This window comes from Pan paniscus, chromosome 16, assembly GCF_029289425.2.
Source record: "Pan paniscus chromosome 16, NHGRI_mPanPan1-v2.0_pri, whole genome shotgun sequence".
Lineage (NCBI taxonomy): Eukaryota > Metazoa > Chordata > Mammalia > Primates > Hominidae > Pan > Pan paniscus.
Window position 1 is genome coordinate 32,415,022 of NC_073265.2, and position 13,646 is coordinate 32,428,667.

Genomic DNA, 13,646 nt, shown 5'->3' on the forward strand with positions numbered 1-13,646 from the left:
GTAATGTCTTCATTAAATTTCTGTGATAGGAGGCTGGGTGCGGTGGCTCACGCCTGTAATCCCAGCACTTTGGGAGGCCGAGGTGGGCGGATCACAAGGTCAGGAGATAGAGACCATCCTGGCTAACACAGTGAAACCCCATCTCTACTAAAAATACAAAAAATTAGCCGGGTGTGGTGGCGGGCACCTGTAGTCTCAGCTACTCGGGAGGCGGAGGCAGGAGAATGGCATGAACCCAGGAGGCGGAGCTTGTAGTGAGCCAAGATTGCGCCACTGCACTCCAGCCTGGGTAACAGAGCAAGACTCCGTCTCAAAAATAAAATAAAATAAATTATATAAAAAATAAATAAATAAATAAATAAATTTCTGTGATAGGAATTTGAATTCCTTTTCTGTGTTTTCAAGAAGTTCATTGAGCTTCCTCAAAACAGCTATTTTGAATTCTCTGTCTGAAAGTTCACATAACTCTGTCACTCCAGGAATGGTCTCTGGTGCCTTATTTAGTTCATTTGGTGAGGTCATGTTTTCCTGGATGTTCTTGAGGCTTGTGGATGTTTGTCAGTGTCTGGGCCTTGAAGAGTTAGGTATTTATTCTAATCTTTGTAGTCTGGGCTTGTTTGTACTCATCCTCCTTGAGGAGGCTTTCCAGGTATTCAAAGAATTGAGGGTTGTGATCTAAGTCTTTGGTCACTGCAGCCATATCTGTACAAGGGGGTGCCCCAAGCCCAGTAATACTGCAACTCTTGCAGCCTTACGTGGGCTTGGTGGGCTTGGGTAAGAACTGGGAGAATTCTCTTGATTACCAGGCAGAGTCTTTTGTTTTCTTTCTTTTTTTTCTTTTTCTTTCCAGAGATTTTATTTGTTTTGGTGGCAGAGACAGAGTAGACTGTGCTTACTTCGTTTTAACAAGAACCATAACCCCAAATCTCTAACATACCAAAGTAGAGGGAATCATACAGCAAACACCTATGTATCCATTGCCCATATTAGATTGCATCTTTTCTTTTAAACAGAATATCTGAGGATTGCCATGTTTCTAATATGTTAAATACAGGACTGGTTTGTGTCAGAGTGCAAATCAATTATTCCTGAAATGATGGAGAGATATTTCACCAACTTGTTCTCCTTGAGGTTTTTCTTTCTTTCTTTTTTTTTTTTTTTTTATTGATCATTTTTGGGTGTTTCTCGCAGAGGGGGATTTGGCAGGATCACAGGACAACAGTGGAGGGAAGGTCAGCAGATAAACAGGTGAACAAAGGTCTCTGGTTTTCCTAGGCAGAGGACCCTGCGGCCTTCCGCAGTGTTTGTGTCCCTGGGTACTTGAGATTAGGGAGTGGTGATGACTCTTAACGAGCATGCTGCCTTCAAGTATCTGTTTAACAAAGCACATCTTGCACCGCCCTTAATCCATTTAACCCTGAGTGGACACAGCACATGTTTCAGAGAGCACAGGGTTGGGGGTAAGGTCACAGATCAACAGGATCCCAAGGCAGAAGAATTTTTCTTAGTACAGAACAAAATGAAAAGTCTCCCATGTCTACCTCTTTCTACACAGACACGGCAACCATCCGATTTCTCAATCTTTTCCCCACCTTTCCCCCCTTTCTATTCCACAAAACCGCAATTGTCATCATGGCCTGTTCTCAATGAGCTGTTGGGTACACCTCCCAGACAGGGTGGTGGCCGGGCAGAGGGGCTCCTCACTTCCCAGTAGGGGCAGCTGGGCAGAGGCGCCCCTCACCTCCCGGACTGGGCGGCTGGCCAGGCGGGGGGCTGACCCCCCCACCTTCCTCCTGGATGGGGCGGCTGGCCGGGCTGGGGGCTGACCCCCCCACCTCCCTCCCGGACGGGGTGGCTGCTGGGCGGAGACGCTCCTCACTTCCCAGACGGGGCGGCTGCCGGGCAGAGGGGCTCCTCACTTCTCAGACGGGGAGGCTGCTGCGCTGAGGGGCTCCTCACTTCTCAGATGGGGCGGTTGCCAGGCAGAGGGTCTCCTCACTTCTCAGACGGGGCGGCCCGGCAGAGACGCTCCTCACATCCTGGACAGGGCGGCAGGGCAGAGGCGCTCCCCACATCTCAGACGATGGGCGGCCGGGCAGAGACGCTCCTCACTTCCTAGATGGGATGGCGGCCGGGAAGAGGCGCTCCTCACTTCCTAGATGGGATGGCGGGCGGGCAGAGACGCTCCTCACTTTCCAGACTGGGCAGCCAGGCAGAGGGGCTCCTCACATCCCAGACGATGGGCGGCCAGGCAGAGACGCTCCTCACTTCCCAGACGGGGTGGCGCCGGGCAGAGGCTGCAATCTCGGCACTTTGGGAGGCCAAGGCAGGCTGCTGGGAGGTGGAGGTTGTAGCGAGCCGAGATCACGCCACTGCACTCCAGCCTGGGCACCATTGAGCACTGAGTGAACGAGACTCCGTCTGCAATCCCGGCACCTCGGGAGGCCGAGGCTGGCGGATCACTCGCGGTTAGGAGCTGGAGACCAGCCCGGCCAGCACAGTGAAACCCCGTCTCCACCAAAAAAATACGAAAACCAGTCAGGCGTGGCGGCGCGCGCCTGCAATCGCAGGCACTCGGCAGGCTGAGGCAGGAGACTCAGGCCGGGAGGTTGCAGTGAGCCGAGATGGCAGCGGTACAGTCCTGCTTCGGCTCGGCATCAGAGGGAGACCGTGGAAAGAGAGAGAGAGGGAGACCGTGGGGAGAGAGAGGGAGAGGGAGAGGGAGATGGAGAGGGAGAGGGAGACGGAGAGGGAGAGGGAGAGGGAGAGGGGTCTTTTGTTTTCTTTCCTCACTTTTCCCCAAGCAGAAGGAGCCTCTCTCTTTGCTGGCCTGCCTGGATATGTGGGAGAGGTGACCACAGTTTGTATCGTTCTGGGTCACACCTGAATTCACCATAGTACTGGGTCTTGTCCAAGTTCTGTGGTGACTACTGCTTGGCTACTGCTGATGTTTATTCAAGGCCCAGGGGCTCTTTAGTCAGCAGATGGTGAATCTTGCCAGGACATGGTCTTTCTATTCAACACAGCAGGTTTTCTTCTGGCCCAGGCTGAGTCTAGAAATGCCATCCAGGAGTGAGGGCCTGGGCTCAGAGGCTTCAGGAATCTGCTTGGTGCTTTATTTTTACTGTGGCTGAGCTGGTACCCAGGCGGCAAAACAAAGTCCTCTTTACTTTTCTCTCTTGTTTCCACAAGAGGAAGGAGTCTCTCTTTGAGCTGCACTGCCTGGAGAGTTGGGGGATGGGTGACACAAGTACTCCCCTGGCCGCCACAACTGGTGTCTCACTGGGTCTTGTGCACTCCATTTCCACTGGCTCTGAGCCCAACATAGTACCCAGATTTGCCCAAGGACTGCAGTCCTTGTGGCTTGACTGCCTTTCAAGTTTATTCAGGACCCCAGGGCACTTGTTTAGTCAGCTGGTGCTGGAGCTAGCTGGAACTCAGGTTCCTACCACTGGGGCAGAGGATTGCCCTCTGGCAAGGGCCAGCTTAAATGCTCCTTCTGTGGGTGCTGGCAGAATTCTGCCCTGTGTTGTGTTCCCCTGTGACAGCACTGAGTTCCAACGCAAAGTCTCACAGTCATTTTGCTCTCTCCCACAAGTGCACAGATTATCTCTGCCACAGAATGGGGGAAGGGTGGTGTAGGCAATGAAGTACTGTGTTGTCTACGCTTTTTAGTGCCTCTTTCCTTGATATGATGTTAAAACCAGGTACTGTGATCACTCATCTGATTTTTGGTTCTTATGAAAGTGCTTTCTTGTGGGGATAGTTGTTCAATTTGGTGTTCTGAGGGGAAAGGGGTGGATGATTGCTGGAGGGTTCTATTTGGCCATCTTGCTCTACCTCCTCCAAAAGGGGCTTGTTATGAATAACAATAGGTATTCCTTTTACTTTATCACTCTAGAGCTGTTTCAGGAGCCAGAGACAAAATCCAAATGTTATAACAATATGCTCCTATCCTTGTTATCACTTAGAAAATTACAAGGATTTTAGGAGCTCTGACCAGTGGGGACAAAGACCAAAATATGTATTTCTTATATCACAGTATCACAGATGCCATTTCCATTTTTGTTAATAAGGCTACTTTAAAAATCTTAACTGAAAGTGTACCCATGTATCTATTTCACGTTAACATCTATTTCCCTGCAGGCCCGGGTCCTTTTTGTGCTGATTGTGCTGAGCCAGCTCACCATTCTCATTATTTTTAGATATCGAGGATACCCAGAGCTTAAAGGTTAGTTATGGTTCCTTTTATTCCTATAAGCCTTGTTCATGGAAAAAACCAAACTCCGTAAAATATTTTAAAGAGGTTTATTCTAAGCCAATATGAATGACCATGGCCCAGGGAAAACACAAACTCAAGAAGCCTTGAGTAAATGGTCCTGAGGCAGTTGGATTACAGTTGGGATGTATACATTTTATGGAGGCAGGAGTTATAGGAAAAGACATAAATCAATACATGGAAGGTATGCATTGCTTCAGCCCCAAAAGTTGGGATATCTTGAAGTGGGTGCTTACAGGTTTTACGGGGCTTCAGAGATTCTTTAATTTGCAATTGGTTAAAGGACTGAGGCTCTGTCTAAAACTTGTCAGCAGAAAGGAATGTTTACATTAAGATAAGGATGCTAGGTCAGCCACAATATACTGGGTGAAAAATGACCTGTTTAGGAAGATTGATGTCCTGCAGGCATTATATCTTGTTTATAATTTGGTATCTTATTGTGACAGAGTCTGTTTTGTCAGTCTTATGATCTCTATTTTAACATTAATGATGGTCTGTTGTTGTGCCCAAACTCTAAAAGGGAGGGAGTATGACAAGGTGTGTCTGACCTCCCTTTCCATCGTGGCTGAGAACTCAATTTTTAAGGTTTCTTTGGGGTCCCCTTGGCCAAGAGATATCCCAAAATTAGTTCAAGGTCAAAAAAGATTTAATTTATAACTTGATCCTTGGGAGGCATGCCAAAGATGTCAAAAGGTTTAAAACACTTGGTCAGAATAGGAATAGATGTCATTGTGAAGTAATAGTCACTCACTTAAACAGAGAGACAATTAAAAGACTTCAGAAACAATGCAGAAAGTTCTGTGGCTGTAAACAAAAACCTTTCAAAGCTCAGTTTTCCTAAGAAATTAAAAAAAAACTAATAAGGATAATATGAAACATAGGAAATTATCTTGATAAAATGTAAAATCTTTGTTTCTTAGGTCAGTTCCCAAAAAAGTAAAGAAAAAAACCTTCCTGAAGTGTGATTGCTCCTCCTTATGGGAAGCCTGTTTAGATAACCTGGAAGTGAAACCTGATGGAAAGATACTTAAATATAATCAGACATAGGAAGAGCATGCGTCCAAGGTTATATGTACACACTATATTATAGAGGGACATAAACAAGAAAACTAGTACCTTGAGCAGGGGAATACAGCGCTCTTAGAAAAAGCATGGGAAATTTCCTGGTTATATGGGCAATTCAGAAACATCAAGAAAAGCCAAGAGTACAGAATCAAGTTATATCGGAGGAAAACCCTGGCCTATAAACTCTAAAGCTGCAGTTCAGAAGATGCTTGAAAATTAAATTTTAAAGAAACAGATTTTAGAATTAAGTCAAAACCTCTTATGGTTGGGCACAGTGGCTCAAGCCTGTAATCTCAGCATTGTGGGAGGCCGAGGCGGGCAGATCACCTGAGATCAGGAGTTCAAGACCAGCCTGGCCAACATGGTGAAACCTCATCTCCACTAAAAATACAAAAATTAGCCAGGCATGGTGGCACACACCTGTAGTCCTAGCTACTCGGGAGGCTGAGGCATGAGAATTGCTTGAACTTGGGAGGCAGAGGTTGCAGTGAGCCAAGATCCTGTCACTGCACTCCAGCTTGGGCAACAGAGCGAGACTCTGTCCTTAAAAAAAAAAAAGTTCCCTTCAAATTCCAACCATCCTGATGATATAAAACTTCCATTACAGGACCCATCCTTCATAAACCTTCCACAACTTGCTTAGACCTTCCATTATTCTCCTAAACTCCTAGTCTTTGTCCTGTATTTTCCCCACTTTTATATTGGAATAACTAATTATTTTACCATAAGACAAAAAAATTACTTAAAAATTTTTTATTCCTTTATATTGAGACCACATAAAATTCTTTCTCATATAAAAATAGTTTCATATTAATAAAAACTTTGTGTGTGTGTGTGTGTGTGTGTGTGTGTGTGTGTGACCTGGAATTTCGCTCTGTCCCCCAGGCTGGAGTGCAGTGGCGCAATCTCAGCTCACTGCAAGCTCTGCCTCCTGGGTTCACGCCATTCTCCTGCCTCAGCCTCCCAAGTAGATGGGACTACAGGCGCCCACCACCACGCCTGGCTAATTTTTTGCATTTTTAGTAGAGACAGGGTTTCACCATGTTAGCCATCTTGGTCTCAATCTCCTGACATCGTGATCCACCCGCCTCGGCCTCCCAAAGTGCTGGGATTACAGGCATGAGCCACTGTGCCCAGCCTTAATAAAAACTTTTAATTTTTAGTAACCTTAAGCTTTAGGTTACTCTGGAAGTGAGTAATTTTGAACTGTTATATATTAACATCTCATGAATATATAGTTTATAATCTCTAAAAAAATTTTTTATGGAACAATTTTTGAATGTGGAGTTTACTATTTACTAATAGACCCAAGTATGTTTTGTCTTTCTATGCAATTTAAGAAACCAAGGACCAACTTATACTAATGTTTAGCAATTTATGTTTCAGTATTTTATCTTACTTAGAAATGACTCAGACATTTCATGAGTAACTATTACTTAATTTAATATAATATAACTTTAGGATTTAAAATCACATGAAAAGTTCATTTATAAATTTATCCCATTTACATTCATCTAACTTATTTTTTAACTACACATAGATTACTTATGAAAACTAAGATATTAGATAGAGTTAGTCATTATGTCAAGGTATCTTTCTGTTAATCAGTTTTACAGCATGTGAATTTCAGGTGTTCACCTAAGTAGAAATCTTAAAGCTAATTATATAAATATTTTGCCAAAAACTGAAAACAGCTATCTTCATTAAGTCAACTATATTAAATTAGTTTTACTTATCAAAGAGTTACACAAAGATCATTCTGATTTTAGGCTGGATATATAGTTTTGTGACCTTTTGGTCAAATCCTGCTTAAAACATCTAGCACAGACAAATGCAAAACTATCTGATCAGTAAACCCAGGCAAAAAATGTATGCTGACAATTCTGAAGCATTTCTGTTTTTATCAACAAATTTAAAATCAGGTATTTTATGAAAGATTTACTTAAGTCACATGAACTTTCAGGCATTTGAAATCACTATATTTTGATAGAAAAATATATACATATACTGATATTAAAAAAATAAAAACATATAGACTATCAAAAATAAAGACCTTACAGGAAGACCTTACTACAGTTTTTACCTTAAAAATCTAGTCATTTTTCAGTAAGCATCAGTCTTCACTCCTAATGGCAACATATTAAAACTCATTAATTCAGGCCAGGTGCAGTGGCTCATGCCTGTAATCCCATTACTTTGGGAGGCCAAGGTGGATGGATCACTTGAGGTCAGGAGTTCTAGAGCACCGTGGCCAACATGGTGAAACCTTGTCTCTACTAAAAATACAAAAAATAGCCGGGTGTGGTGGCATGCACCTGTAATCCCAGCTACTCAGGAGGCTGAGGCAGGAGAATCACTTGAACTGGGGAGGCAGAGGTTGCAGTGAGCCAAGACTGCGCCACTGCACTCCAGCCTGGGCAAAATAGTGAGACTCCATCTCAAAAAAACAAAACAACCCATTAATTATTTCTTCAAATGTTCCTTTTCCTTTGGAGAGGTCACCAATGCCATGTCAGTATCACCTCTCTGGATTCCTGAATAGACTCCTAACTGCTGCTCTTATATCCAGTCTCTCTATCTAATTCATCCTCTTCATTATTAGCCAATTATCCTTCTTATGGCATCTCATCCATAGATCACTTCTGTATGCAAAAGCCTTTAGTGGCTTTCCAGAACACACTGAATAAAGGTCAGACATCTCTGCAAGACACTAAAAATCTTCCACAGTCTAGTCTTATTTAACTAGCCATGTCTTCAGCCAGTTACCTGTATTTTAGCCTAGATACTTTTTCACTGTTCCCTATATGGGCCATGCTCATTTCTGCTTCTGTATTTTACTCATAGTATTATCCCTACTTTAAGTTATTTTTCTAAACTTATCTAAATCTTAGCCTCCTGTAAGGCTTACCTGAAGACCTCCTTTATCATACTGTTTTCTCCAGCCATTCCAGGTCATAATGAGCTCTTGCTTATCTGAATCCCTATAGTCCTTTCTCACAATTAATTCTATACTTAATTAGACAGCCACTTTGCTTTATATAACCACTTCGAATGTATATACATTTTCTCCTTAACCAGATAAGTTCCTCAATGCAGGAACTCTTTTTTTTTTTTTTTTTTTTTTTTTTAGACAGTCTCGCTGTGAACCCCAAGCTGGAGTGCAGTGGTATGATCTCAGCTCACTGCAATCTCTGCCACATGGGTTCTCAAGCAATTCTCTTGCCTCAGCCTCCCAAGTAGCTGGGACTACAGACATGCACCACCACACCCAGGTAATTTTTGTATTTTTTTTTTAGTAGAGATGGGTTTCACCATGTTGGCCAGGCTGGTCTCAAACTCCTGACCTCAGGTGGATCTGCCTACCTCAGACTCGCAAAGTGCTGGGATTACAGGCTTGAGCCACTGTGCCTGTCTTCAATGCAGGAACTCTTGCTTCCTAATTCTCTTCTGTTTCCCACAGCCCCCAGCACCAAATTTGTGTATAATAGACAATAAATACTTGTTGAATCAAATTTTCCTGATCCCTTCTTAATTTGGATGAAATCCCTGGGATCAAGGACTGATGATAGAGAAGGGGAGTATTGTAGTAATGATTAAACAGTAACATGATTAACTGAATAGGTACAGTACACATCCTACTGAATGTTTTTCTTCTTATATTTATTTTAAAAATTCTACGAAAAAGTTCAAGAAGCATTATTATACATGTGTATTTTCCTGAACATAATGTAAGTAAATAAATATTTGAAGTCCCCAGCCTCTTATATGGGGGCTCTCAATATCTTTATATAGTTATTTAAATTTGAAACATATTTTAACCTACATTGTTTCACTTAATCCTTAAAACAATCATGTGAGGTAGGTGCTATTGACCCCATTTTAAAGATTAGAAAACAAAGGTTTTGGGAGGTTATGTAAATTGTCCAAGGTTTCATAGCTAATAAGAGATAGAGGAGAGACTCCAAACCCAAGGCTTCTGACCCCAGGTCAGTTCTTTCCTCTAAACAAGACTTTTCCACTTTGGTCGTACCTTAGAATCTGCTGAGGGAACTTCTGAAATTTCAATAGCTATAACAGCATTCTATACCAATTACATCAGAATCTCTAGGGTGGGACCTAAGCATCAGTATCTTTTAAAGCTCCCTGGATGATTCCAATGTGCAGTCAAGACTGAGAAGCACGGCTCTGTCTAAAGCAGTATTTCTCAATCCTGACTGCTTAGAATCACTGGGTTGCTGCCTAAGATCTCCCTCTACCCCAGGCAAATTAAATCAGAATCTCTGGAGGGTGAGATACAAGCATGAGTATTTTCTAAAAGTTCCCCTAGGTTATTCTAATGTGCAGCCAAAATGGAGAATAATTACTTAAAATTTAAAGAATAGCTGCCTCTAAGGCTAAAGGATTTTTTAAAATAATAAATAATTATTATTCTATCTGAATATGTAGGCTAATACTTTGAGAAGTACAGACTAGAACAAAAAAGAAGCTGAGAGAGTAACACAAAGTAGGAAAGGTCATGCATTATCAGGCTTTGCATAAAATGAAGTGTTAGGCTGAGCAAGGTTATAAGTATAAAATGAATGTGCTGGTCTTTTAGCAAAGACATGACTTATTTAACTTACATCAGACTGTCTTTCATTGAGACTAGTCCTTTAAATATTTTTCACCAGTAGTGTTGCTCAGTGTATACTGAACTTCCTTTCATAGTCCTCAGCTGACTGGTCTATGGCCAGCCACATGCATGGGTGACATGGCTGGTTGGGGCTGAGGATCTGTGGTACTGTAGACCTGCAGCTGAGGGTCCTGTCTGTTAGAAGGAAAACTAACAAACAGAAAGGACATCCACACCAAAAACCCATCTGTACATCACCATCATCAAAGACCAAAAGTAGATAAAACCACAAAGATGGGGAAAAAACAGAGCAGAAAAACTGGAAAACTCTAAAAAGCAGAGCGCCTCTCCTCCTCCAAAGGAACACAGTTCCTCACCAGCAATGGAACAAAGCTGGATGGAGAATGACTTTGACAAGTTGAGAGAAGAAGGCTTCAGACGATCAAACTACTCCAAGCTACAGAAGGAAATTCAAACCAAAGGCAAAGAAGTTAAAAACTTTGAAAAAAATTTAGACGAATGTGTAACTAGAATAACCAATACAGAGAAGTGCTTAAAGGAGCTGATGGAGCTGAAAGCCAAGGCTCGAGAACTATGTGAAGAATGTAGAAGCCTCAGGAGCCGATGCGATCAACTGGAAGAAAGGGTATCAGTGATGGAAGATGAAATGAATAAAATGAAGTGAGAAGGGAAGTTTAGAGAAAAAAGAATAAAAAGAAATGAACAAAGCCTCCAAGAAATATGGGACTATGTGAAAAGACCAAATCTACGTCTGATTGGTGTACCTGAAAGTGACGGGGAGAATGGAACCAAGTTGGAAAACATTCTGCAGGATATTATCCAGGAGAACTTCCCCAATCTAGCAAGGCAGGCCAACATTCAGATTCAGGAAATACAGAGAACGCCACAAAGATACTCTTCGAGAAGAGCAACTCCAAGACACATAATTGTCAGATTCACCAAAGTTGAAATGAAGGAAAAAATGTTAAGGGCAGCCAGAGAGAAAGGTCGGGTTACCCACAAAGGGAAGCCCATCAGACTAACAGTGGATCTCTCGGCATAAACTCTACAAGCCAGAAGAGAGTGGGGGCCAATATTCAACATTCTTAAAGAAAAGAATTTTCAACCCAGAATTTCATATCCAGCCAAACTAAGCTTCATAAGTGAAGGAGAAATAAAATACGTTACAGACAAGCAAATGCTGAGAGATTTTGTCACCACCAGGCCTGCCCTAAAAGAGCTCCTGAAGGAAGCACTAAACATGGAAAGGAACAACCGGTACCAGCCACTGCAAAATCATGCCAAATTTTAAAGACCATTGAGGCTAGGAAGAAACTGCATCAACTAACGAGCAAAATAACTAGCTAACATCATAATGACAGGATCAAGTTCACACATAACAATATTAACTTTAAATGTAAATGGACTAAATGCTCCAATTAAAAGACACAGACTGGCAAATTGGATAAAGAGTCAAGACCCATCAGTGTGCTGTATTCAGGAAACCCATCTCACATGCAGAGACACACATAGGCTCAAAATAAAAGGATGGAGGAAGATCTACCAAGCAAATGGAAAACAAAAAAAGGCAGGGGTTGCAATCCTAGTCTCTGATAAAACAGACTTTAAACCAACAAAGATCAAAAGAGACAAAGAAGGCCATTACATAATGGGAAAGGGATCAATTCAACAAGAAGAGCTAACTCTCCTAAATATATATGCACCCAATACAGGAGCACCCAGATTCATAAAGCAAGTCCTGAGTGACCTACAAAGAGACTTAGACTCCCACACAATAATAATGGGAGATTTTAACACCCTGCTGTCAACATTAGACAGATCAACGAGACAGAAAGTCAACAAGGATACCCAGGAATTGAACTCAGCTCTGCACCAAGCGGACCTAATAGACATCTACAGAACTCTCCACCCCAAATCAACAGAACATACATTTTTTTCAGCACCACACCACACCTATTCCAAAATTGACCACATAGTTGGAAGTAAAGCGCTCCTCAGCAAATGTAAAAGAACAGAAATTATAACAAACTGTCTCTCAGACCACAGTGCAATCAAACTAGTACTCAGGATTAAGAAACTCACTCAAAACCGCTCAACTACATGGAAACTGAACAACCTGCTCCTGAATGACTACTGGGTACATAACGAAATGAAGGCAGAAATAAAGATGTTCTTTGAAACCAACGAGAACAAAGACACAACGTGACACAATCTCTGGGACACATTCAAAGCAGTGTGTAGTGGGAAATTTATAGCACTAAACGCCCACAAGAGAAAGCAGGAAAGATCCAAAATTGACACCCTAACATCACAATTAAAAGAACTAGAAAAGCAAGAGCAAACACATTCAAAAGCTAGCAGAAGGCAAGAAATAACTAAAATCAGAGCAGAACTGAAGGAAATAGAGACACAAAAAACCCTTCAAAAAATTAATGAATCCAGGAGCTGGTTTTTTGAAAGGATCAACAAAATTGATAGACCGCTAGCAAGACTAATGAAGAAGAAAAGAGAGAAGAATCAAATAGACACAATAAAAAATGATAAAGGGGATATCACCACCGATCCCACAGAAATACAAACTACCATCAGAGAATACTACAAACACCTCTACACAAATAAACTAGAAAATCTAGAAGAAATGGATAAATTCCTCGACACATACACCCTCCCAAGACTAAACCAGGAAGAAGTTGAATCTCTGAATAGACCAATAACAGGCTCTGAAATTGTGGCAATAATCAATAGCTTACCAACCAAAAAGAGTCCAGGACCAGATAGATTCACAATCGAATTCTACCAGAGGTACAAGGAGGAACTGGTACCATTCCTTCTGAAACTATTCCAATCAATAGAAAAAGAGGGAATCTTCCCTAACTTATTTTATGAGGCCAGCATCATCCTGATACCAAAGCCGGGCAGAGACACAACCAAAAAAGAGAATTTTAGTCCAATATCCTTGATGAACATTGATGCAAAAATCCTCAATAAAATACTGGCAAACCGAATCCAGCAGCACATCAAAAAGCTTATCCGCCATGATCAAGTGGGCTTCATCCCTGGGATGCCAGGCTGGTTCAATATATGCAAATCAATAAATGTAATCCAGCATATAAACAGAACCAAAGACAAAAACCACATGATTATCTCAATAGATGCAGAAAAGGCCTTTGACAAAATTCAACAACTTTCATGCTAAAAACTCTCAATAAATTAGGTATTGATGGGATGTATCTCAAAATAATAAGAGCTATCTATGACAAACCCACAGCCAATATCATACTGAATGGGCAAAAACTGGAAGCATTCCCTTTGAAAACTGGCACAAGACAGGGATGCCCTCTCTCACCACTCCTATTCAACACAGTGTTGGAAGTTCTGGCCAGGGCAATTTGGCAGGAGAAGGAAATAAAGGGTATTCAATTAGGAAAAGAGGAAGTCAAATTGTCCCTGTTTGCAGATGACATGATTGTATATCTAGAAAACCCCATCGTCTCAGCCCAAAATCTCCTTAAGCTGATAGGCAACTTCAGCAAAGTCTCAGGATACAAAATCAATGTGCAAAAATCACAAGCATTCTTATACACCAATAACAGACAAACAGAGAGCCAAATCATGAGTGAACTCCCATTCACAATTGCTTCAAAGAGAATAAAATACCTAGCAATCCAA

At 42.0% G+C, this 13,646-nt stretch overlaps 1 protein-coding gene across 11 annotated transcripts in view; it reads left to right on the plus strand.

Moving 5' to 3' along the window:
- The window catches only part of TMEM62 (transmembrane protein 62), a 54,991-nt gene that overhangs the window by 33,164 nt on the left and 8,181 nt on the right, over positions 1-13,646 (plus strand). For all 11 annotated transcript variants that reach the window (XM_055098344.2, XM_034938609.3, XM_024925608.4 and 8 more), the window contains one exon: positions 4,147-4,231. In XM_055098344.2, the coding sequence (XP_054954319.1) occupies positions 4,147-4,231 (85 nt within the window). The remainder of the gene's footprint in view (positions 1-4,146; positions 4,232-13,646) is intronic.